The sequence below is a fragment of the Euphorbia lathyris genome, chromosome 4 (genome assembly GCF_963576675.1).
Source record: "Euphorbia lathyris chromosome 4, ddEupLath1.1, whole genome shotgun sequence".
Classification (NCBI taxonomy): Eukaryota; Viridiplantae; Streptophyta; class Magnoliopsida; order Malpighiales; family Euphorbiaceae; genus Euphorbia; species Euphorbia lathyris.
In genome coordinates this window covers 45,740,821-45,750,505 of record NC_088913.1, presented here as the reverse complement: position 1 = coordinate 45,750,505, position 9,685 = coordinate 45,740,821, and the positions used below count along the sequence as shown (strand labels likewise).

General features: G+C 36.2%; 1 protein-coding gene across 13 annotated transcripts; it reads right to left on the bottom strand.

The window, feature by feature from the left end:
- Positions 1 to 1,232: 1,232 nt before the first annotated feature.
- LOC136225634 (SURP and G-patch domain-containing protein 1-like protein) lies at positions 1,233 to 6,703 on the bottom strand. 13 transcript variants are annotated; one of them, XM_066013715.1, is made up of 10 exons: positions 6,548 to 6,682; positions 6,281 to 6,359; positions 5,237 to 5,934; positions 4,354 to 4,480; positions 4,132 to 4,238; positions 3,516 to 3,701; positions 2,705 to 2,839; positions 2,400 to 2,591; positions 1,612 to 1,790; positions 1,233 to 1,509 (listed from the first exon to the last, which is right to left on the bottom strand). In XM_066013715.1, exons 3-10 carry the CDS (start codon positions 5,652 to 5,654, stop codon positions 1,483 to 1,485), a joined length of 1,371 nt encoding a protein of 456 aa, XP_065869787.1. In that variant the 5' UTR covers positions 5,655 to 5,934; positions 6,281 to 6,359; positions 6,548 to 6,682; the 3' UTR covers positions 1,233 to 1,482. The 13 variants fall into 13 exon arrangements, with proteins under 13 accessions (XP_065869787.1, XP_065869793.1, XP_065869789.1 ...); XM_066013721.1 differs by having other exon boundaries at positions 5,237 to 5,696; XM_066013717.1 differs by lacking the exon at positions 6,281 to 6,359 and having other exon boundaries at positions 5,237 to 5,696; positions 6,548 to 6,703.
- Positions 6,704 to 9,685: the final 2,982 nt, after the last annotated feature.

The window sequence follows — 9,685 nt, the reverse complement described above, 5'->3', positions numbered from 1 at the left end:
TAGTTCGTTATTCCTTTGTCAGGCCGAAACTAGCTCTTTGGTTCAGCAATTTGGGTCTTACCAACTATAAGGTTGTCAATCTTATAGGTTCTTTGATTAGGGTTAATCAAATTCGACTCGCAATATGAACCTAGATGATATTTGAATATTTGAATGATTTAAACCAATTAGGTAAAGCATAAACAGAAAAGAAATAACAATCAATTGGAGAAATCAATACATGAAATTAGATTAAAGATGAAAAGAAGTATTTGTCACAATGTTACAATTAGCCTAGGATTCATAGAAAAGATCTAAAGCAAACAGGAAATAAAAGAGAAGAAATTCCTTTCAGGGAACCTGTCGACCAAACAATCGTCTTCTTAGGACTGAAGAATGAACAACCTTGAAGAATCCCCTGAAGCGCGATGGTGTAGTTCTTTTATGGCAGACAGAAGGAAAGATGAGGGATTCTCAAAGTAGGGGTAGGTTAGTTTACACAAGCCAAAGATAAATTTACATAATGAAAACGTCCTATTTATAGTTGTAGATGTTCTAAATCCTATTCTAATATGTTCTCGATACAGGTAGGAAGATCGAGTTGCAACCGCGAAGTCGTGGGGCCGGGAATCAACTAAAAAGCTGATTCCCGCAAGCTAGCTAAACTAGCCTATAAAGGCCAACTCGACAGGCTGATTTTGCCCAACTCGCCAATTGATTCCCGAGGGTCCTCAACTTTTGACATGAAATTTATTTATAAAATTCATCCAAATTTGATTTAATTACAAGTCATTCCATGGAATTGGAATTAATGAATTCCATTGGTAATCAAACAAGAAATTTAGGATTTACAAATATATGCCAAAAAAAATTGTGGAATTCATTTATTAGGTTCGAAAGTTAGTTGTTAAGACATTCATTCCATAGCTATACTTCTGTACCCAGAAGTATTGTAGATAACATATACTACTTAATTTGAGGTCCTCGTCTCTTATTTAACATATTCAGCATCTTGGAATTGGATCTTTTATTTTTCAAATAACTAGTCAGAAATCTACACCTTCAATCCTTTTATTAAAAATTATAATTTAGTCCTTTAGTCCAAGGCTCAATGTATAAATAATCAAGGACACGATAGACAAAAATAAAAGACTAGAACCATAAATTAGTACTAAAAAAAAAAAGTGACCAACTATAATGCACAAACATCAAACAGGTGAATTATTTCAAAAAAAATAAATAAAACAGGTGAATGATTAACGCTATTAACAGGTTTTTTTTTATAAAAGAGCCACAAGTATCTTACTCTTGTAATGAATCCAAACGAGATAAAGGAACAAATTTGTAATTGAATAGCCAATTTCACGAATGCCATATCTAATCAATCTACTCAGACAACATTTGGTCTTAAAACAATACAATTTAATGTTCTTTCAACCACTTCAAACCCTAATTTATTTTTTAAAACAAAAACAACATAGCTCAGCTCAGTTTTCAAGTTGTTCAGTAGTATGCTTTTCGAGGGTTACCCTGCAGAGTAGCCAGACACTAATTAAAATTTGCAACTTCTGAGGATAATCTAGTTTAATATTATAACCAAATCTATAACAAATTAAAACAAGGAAAGCATACCAGAGGATTTGGTCTGTATTTATAACCAAGCATCATCCGCTTCTTATACTGCTCGTATATATCATCTTCAGGAGTCACCTCTCCAGGGGCATGAGCTCCAACACCCAAGTGATCTTTCTTTACATCACCAGCCATGATAGGATCAGCCATACCACTTCTGGAGCTCCCAAGACCCTCACCTGAAACCCAACATAAACCAAATTAAATGGCTTTCTTCCTTGCCATACGCCAACCTACCAAGAGAACTTCACAAGCATTATAGTTTATGAAGTTACAAAAAACTGTGCCCAATTCAAGCAGCAAAAGTCTTTGCTCCTTTAATCCAACCTTCAGCATATGCATATATACGGCATATATAATTATTCTTTCACTAGCTCCTCGTGCAAAATGCAGTCGGATTTAGTGTATGGCAATAGCTCAGAGCCCGGAGGACCCATGACAACATCTACCAATTAAAATTACAATCTATTGGCAAAATTGCACCACAGCAACCTACACTTCATTTTAATCCCCTATTAAGTTTATTTAAGCTGCATGCTCATGAATATTCTTTACCTTCGATTCATTCAAACTGTAAAAAAACATTCAAGTAATCATGACTCTGAATTTCAGGAATTTCATTAATATTAGAGTCGAAAAGAAAAGAAAATTCACCTCCCAATATTCATTGCAATTGTTGCATTTGCCATTTATAACCAAACAAAAGTCAGTGGCAATATGATTCTGTTCTGTGTATGCATCACCAGGCATTCGGGAAGAATGAAGAGAGAGAGAGAGAGAGAGATTACCTTCTTTCCAGCCCATTTTAGACAACAGTTTATGTCCAACATTATTTGCCTGGATTTTTGACCTCTCTAGAGTCTCTCTAGCTGCTTTTTGAGCAGCCACATCATTACAGGTAGCCAAGAATTTCTCAAGCTCTTCTTGTGGAATATAGTCACCCATATGATGACCTCTTTTTCCAGGAGCTGCAGGGCCAGCTAGCCAAAGAAATGAGACCATTATAGAAAACATAATCCTAAGAAAACTATTCTAGAAAACATCACAAGGAAAACAGAGTTTTCCAACCAATAAAACATGAAGCTATGTTAACCTTGAAGAGAAAGAGGAGGGGGCATCTCATCCTTCGACTGTTTGGGCTGTCTCCTTCTCTCTTCCTGAGCAGCCTTTTTCATGTAAAATTCCATCATTGCTATGGGATCTGTACCTTCTGGGGCACTCGATTCCCCTGCAACATACATAAAAAGTAAACGCAACGCTCCAGAATTGGTTATAATGTCCTAGTTGAGATAAAGATCAGCAAGCAAAAGGTTCCATCATTCCAAGACAAAAGACCAGCAGTCAGAGACATAACATAATGCACTCCAAAATTGACTAACAGATGAGACTGCTAGTTAGCCTACAGATTTGACTATATCTGAAACCAATAATAATTAAATGATCAATACATCATTTTAACTACATCCAAACCATGCCCATGGGACACCACACTATCATGCCGCAATAGTGTTGATTCACAAGCTAGCAGGGATTAACCCCCATTAACTTATTCATTCAGATTCAGTTTACTTCAGTAAAACTTGGTAAGCACATCTACTCCAGACCTATTGGAAACATAAAGCAAAATAGACAGCACACTTCAAGATATTATCATAAGCTAAGAAGGTGGAAACAGTAATCAAAAGGATCTTAATGAGCCAAAGACTTTAAGGATGCTGCACATAGAACAGCATTTTGTATGATTTAACTTCCTAGGGGCACCGACTTGATGCTATCATTAGCTTTCCACGTGCTTTACTCAAGATAATGTCAGTATATCCATGTAAAACAGTTGGAGCAGAATTAATGGTCTTTTGTCCATATGGAAGAATTAACTAAAAGTCTTGTGTCGTGTCAATCCATACACTGAGGATATCCTCCTATGCTATTACCAGTTCTTCCAGGGAATGCTGTTTGTGCTGAAGTACACAAACTCCCAGGTTCATCAGTGGCTTCATAGAGAGCTGAAGCAGGGATTTGGTAATTTAGATGCTGCTGAATTACCCTTTGAGAACCACTAGTGGATTTAGAAGCTGAAGTACTTGTAGCACCTGCGCAAACAAAGTGTAAATTTCACTGTAGATGTGGGCAGGATTGAAATAAAACAGACTTTTCCTTGGCTTTTTTCAAATATTACATATTTTACAGACCAAAGAAGTGCAAATCATGTCAAGGATGACGAATAGACAAACAAGCAAGCAGGTTGGCATCGCATAACATAAATCAGTCGTGATGCCAATAAACTCTGTGTCAACTATATGATTGTTTGATATCCATTCTGTTTTCTTTAGGGCCAAACCATCTATGCATTTCTCCACTATCATTTGCAGTAACAGTAAGACTTTAATAAGTTAGCATTCAGTACAACTCATGAGCTAATCAAGTCCATCTGTTTCAGCTTTCCATGAATATGAACAAACAAAAAGTATGTCGGACCTTAGAACTACAATGAAATAAAAAGACAGCGATCCAGGTACCAACCACTAGCTGAGTCTTCAGAATCCCTAGTCTGTGAAAGAGCCCTCTCCTCTTCAGCAAGCCGAAACTCATAGTATTTATAGTCTGAGCAAGACTTGTCAAATAAAAATCTGCACCACAAATAGCCTAGATGCATAAGTTTCCTGTATGATGCTTTTTTTTTTATATAAGGAATGAACTTCGAAAAGTTGAACACAAGAAAAATTGGCATTGTACAGTACATACTTAAAAGGTGTATCTCCTGGATGCTTTTGGCGTGTAATGTTCTCAAATTGCCTTCCATTTTTAGCAACAAAACTTGCTAGTTTGTCTGCAACATTCTTCACTGTAGGATCACCTGGGGAAGGTGGTGCTGCACATCACTTACAAAACTGATTAATACCGAGAGCATGAACAAGGGAATTCAAATTACTCTTGTATCAGGCCTGCCACATATGCCAAATCTTTCATTGAACATCTCTTTCGACCAATGATGGTTGGTAGTTAAGGTAAAAGCTGCATTCATCAGACAAGAAATATTCAAGAATGTTTTGCCCTCTTCATGTGCCCATACAAGATCAGGGGAGATACCCAGATGATTGTTCGATTGCACGGCCCGGTGCACTACGCGTCCCCGCTGAGCGAGGGTCCGGGGAGGGGTCCCACCACAAGGGTGTACTGGGGGCAAGCCTTCCCCTGCCAATTTATTTGGCAAGAGGCCGCTCCTAAGACTCGAACCCGTGACCTCTTGGTCACACGACAACAACGTTTACCGTTGCGCCAAGGCTCGCCCTCGGAAGAAGAAAAAAATAAAAAGAAAAAATTGACACACCAAATGTACTGCTAGAAAACAATTATTGGTATAATCCATGCATATTTTTAGAGTGAAATTAGGTTTTTAAAAGTCCTATCAATCAGTAGCTTAAGTAACAATTAGTCGTGCTTGCCACAATAACAGCAGTAAGGTTGAATTAATATCAAGTTAAGTGCACAAATTGAAAATTCTGTATAAATATCTTGTATATCAGGAAGCCACAACACCAAAAGATCAAAAACAGTCATTAATCAACCTCAAGAAAATAAACAAATAAATAAAGAAAAAGGAATTATGTATATAAGTAGTAATTACCAACATCCACTTGTCTTGATAGTTCAGAGGAATCAGATTGACCCAACTTCTGCCTTTTTGCTGATGCCTCACCTAAGACATTCCCCATATCTGCTTCATATTCATCTTCCTCATCTTCACCCAACTTAACTGCAGGGGCCACAATCTTTGACTTCTGCTTCAAGCTGAATGCAAGTTTTCCACTGGAAGGAGTCTGTGGTGTCTTCATTGAATTATTCGACTTGAATTGCATACTCATTTTACCAGTGGTAGGTCTAGAAGTTGGGGTCCCTGATAAAACTGTTTTGGGTTTAGAATCTTTCCCTACAGAACTTTTATCCTTCTCCTGGCCATTCCCCTTCTCTTGCTGGAGTTGTTTAAACCTCTCCATGAATGAACCATCATTAACAAAAAGACTAGAAGGTGCCTTTTCATCCATTGCCAAAGAGTCAAATATACACAGGACGTCTACAGGAAGCCACTGTTTGACAAATAAGCTTCCAAGCAATTTAGATATATATGTTTATCTTTAGGGCTGATTTTTTTATACTCAACATGTGGATTTCTTCACATAGCAGCAGTGATCATAAAATCCAAAAACAGAAGAAACATGCAGAAAGAAACAAACAACCTGTTCTGCAAATCTCCACCAAACACCCAATTTCATCACCCAGACCAACAACCCAAAACCTAAAATTAGAACAGCAAAGCAGCACTTCCTGTGGCACAACAAAGATACGCTTTTCACATGCATCAAGAACACACTTCTTGAACCAATAAAAGTCACATAGCTCCAAACCATAGATGCAAGGCGTGAGAAGCTCAAAAACAAAAATCAATTTTCAGAAAAGCATTGAATGCTTAGCTTAAGAAAACTAATAGAAGAGAAACTAGTGTGTCATACTAATCATTCAAACACATGTCTACAGAATGTATTAATTTCATTAAAAGGACAAAAGTAAATACAATACACCTTTAATATTTTTCCCGAATCAAAAGATAGAAAATTGACTCGAAAAGACATCAAACAGTCCACATCTTCGTACAATATAAGCAACTACTAACCCAGCAAGCAAATCACAATCTCGACATCTTATTCCAGGGTTCACAATTTCAACCAATTTCTCTTAATATTATATGAGATCTACAAAACAAATCCAATTCAAACACAAAAATCGCATCAAACAAACATACACCCGAAATATACATAAAACCCAAACAAAATACCCAGTCCACAACAACAAATAAGGGAAATCCATTCAATCCTAAACATCAGAAATTGCAAACAGAAGAAAACCTGAGAGTTGGATGAAATAAAAAGGCGAGCTATACCAGTAATCCGCGTGCTTCCAATCGTTGACCGCGAAGATTATAAAGGTTTCAGAAATTGAGCTAATCTCTTATTAACGTCTTCGTTGAAGGAGATGGAGAGAGAACGCTTGGGGGCTTCGCTTCATAGAGAGGTTGCTTTGTTTATATATACATTATGAAATTTACAGACTTGCCCCTCTCTTTTGGAAAATATGTGCCTTACAAAAATAAAATTAGAATAAAAGAATTATAATAACTTCATCCAAATTTACTATTTTTTCAGAAAATCATGCATATAATATAAAACAGTAACGATGGAACTGAGGTGTCACTTCCTCCTTTTTTTTAGTGATAAAAAATTTAATATATTAATTTTAATTTTATTATATATATTTATCTATAAAAAGATTATTTTATCCGTACTATATCTAAGAGTTATACAGAATTTAAATTAATCCCTAAAATCTCTCTAATTCTCTACACATCTATATATAATATAAAACAGTAACGATGGAACTGAGGTGTCACTTCCTCCTTTTTTAGTGATAAAAAATTTAATATATTAATTTTAATTTTATTATGTATATTTATCTATAAAAAGATTATTTTATCCCATATATCTAAGAGTACTACATAATTTAAATTAATCCCTAAAATCTCTCTAATTCTCTACATATCTATATATAATATAAAACAGTAACGATGGAACTGAGGTGTCACTTCCTCCTTTTTTACTGATAAAAAATATAATATCTATATATAATATAAAACAGTAACGATGGAACTGATGTGTCACTTCCTCCTTTTTTAGTGATAAAAAATTTAATATATTAATTTTAATTTTATTATGTATATTTATCTATAAAAAGATTATTTTATCCCATATATCTAAGAGTACTACAGAATTTAAATTAATCCCTAAAATCTCTCTAATTCTCTACATATCTATATATAATATAAAACAGTAACGATGGAACTGAGGTGTCACTTTCTCCTTTTTTACTGATAAAAAATATAATATAATATATAATATATTAGTTTTTATTTTATTATTATATTTATCTATAAAAATATTATTTAAAGTAAATGTGAAAATCAAATAATAATATTTAATTTATATAACACATTTATGTCATTAATTGTAATTATTAGATTGTATTTTTATTAATATTTATATATTAAGATGAATCCGTGCATCGCACGGGCCAAAAACTAGTATATATATATATATATATATATATATATATATATATATATTGAAAGGTAATACCATCTTTATTGATATGGTAAATAATATCAGTTGGGCCTCCAAAAGGCTCAAATTGAGGCCATAATTTACACTTTGGGTCGGCCCATCCTCGGTCTCCAAAAAGTTCTATTTGAGAAATGAGGCTTTGGATCTCAGAAACGCGCTAAGCTCATTTGAAGGGGGAATTTAGATTCTGGATCAATATAACAATGACACGTGTATCTGAGTTGATGCTCAAGTCCATTATAAATAGGAGCTTAGTCCAAGATGAAAGGTACATTATTCTATATACTACAATTTGTAATGCATTCCTTAAGTCTCATATTCACATATTGACTTAAGCTTCGGAGAGGGTTCGTCGGTCACCGGCTTCCTATCTGACGGTGTTCTATTTTACAGGTATCAAGATGTGGTCATTCGACATTACGCTATCATTTGGTGCGGTGAAGGTGGAACGTTATTCGTTTCAGAATGGTCTATGTTCAATCCTCTGTAATTCATCCGGTGGTGGAGCCTTTGCTTCAACCAACAAATGTTCAGGTTGTTCAACCCATCGTCAGCCAGAGAGTGGAAGATATCCCAAGTTCTTATGTTGTTCTTCCTCGAGGTTTAGTGGATGCCAGTAATCATCCGATTACACCTTTGTTTGTAACGCCAGCTTTGGATCAGCAAATAGAGGCCTATCTAGGGTCTTTGGATCCTCAACAAAGATGTTTTATGGATGGACTCACGAAGCAGCTCATATATAATATAGGCTCGGTTCAAGAGTCGATGAATATATTGAGAGCTGAGCATGCTTCGCATATGGAGGCAATGCGGTTGGAGTTATTATAAGCAAGGAGAGCAGGTAAGAATGAGGGGGATGGAAGCTCTGTTGCATGCACTACGGGACATCATGATACAAGAGCATGTCTAAGGAAGCGGGAACTTTCAATAGAGCATCGGCATGAAGAGAGAAGAGGACGATCTAGAGACAAATCAGCCAGTCCTTATCGTCGAAGATATGATTCTCCTTCACCATTAAAATTGACAAACGAAGAGCGAAGTTCGAGGTCTCCAAAGAAGCAGAAGTATTCTCGTAAGGATTCGCATGAAGGAGGAAGACAGGGCAATCCTCGAAGGAGGTATTATGGAGAATCTAAATCTCCTGGTAACCGAAGGCTTGTAGTGCCGAAGCAGGTTTCGGGAGAGCTATCAAGAAATGTTGAATCTATTGAGAGGAGAGTTGAAGCAGGCAATGAAGGACGATGGCTTGTTGGCCAAAGGAGTTGTGTCAATTGAGACAGAGACTCTTTTGAGTGTGGACATCATGGGCCAACCAATGCCTAGGGGATTCAAATATCCGGTTTTGAAGGATTACAACGGGATGACTGATCCCACTTTGCATGTAAAGAACTTTCAGAGAGCTCTTCAGACTACTACAGCTACAGACGCTATAATGTGTAGGCTCTTTTCTACAACTCTTCGAGATTCAGCAGCTTATTGGTACGATCAGCTTTTACCAAGTTCTATTCGGTCATTTAAGCAAATGTCTCAGGAATTTTGTGGTCACTTTATCACATCCATTCCCGAGAGTAAAACCATGCAAGACTTGAATTATTTGGTTCAGGAGTCGAACGAATCATTAAAGGAGTGGGTTGAAAGGTTCCAGAAGGTGGCAATTCAAATTAAAAGTCTTAATATAGATGGAGCAGTTGAGGCGATGGCTGCGAATTGTCGTAGCAAAGATTTGTCGAAAGAATTAACCACTAGAAGACCTCATACATTTCCCAATCTCATGAGAAGAGCTAGGGATTTTGTTAAATGGGACGGTCATCGGCTAAATCCTTTGTTGAAGGACAGGTTGAGTTCGGTTCATCAGCCGAATAAGGGAAGAGGCGACAGAGGTAGGGAAGACAATAAAAAAAGCT

Bases quoted from the DNA above. Each gene is read 5' to 3' on its own strand.
- LOC136225634 (XM_066013717.1), bottom strand. From the start codon at position 5,654: ATGGATGAAAAGGCACCTTCTAGTCTTTTTGTTAATGATGGTTCATTC. The intron at 4,481-5,236 runs GTAATTACTACT...AGTGATGTGCAG, and splicing joins ATCAAGACAAGTGGATGTTG to CACCACCTTCCCCAGGTGAT. The intron at 1,791-2,399 runs GTAATCTCTCTC...GTTGGGTTTCAG, and splicing joins TAAAATGGGCTGGAAAGAAG to GTGAGGGTCTTGGGAGCTCC.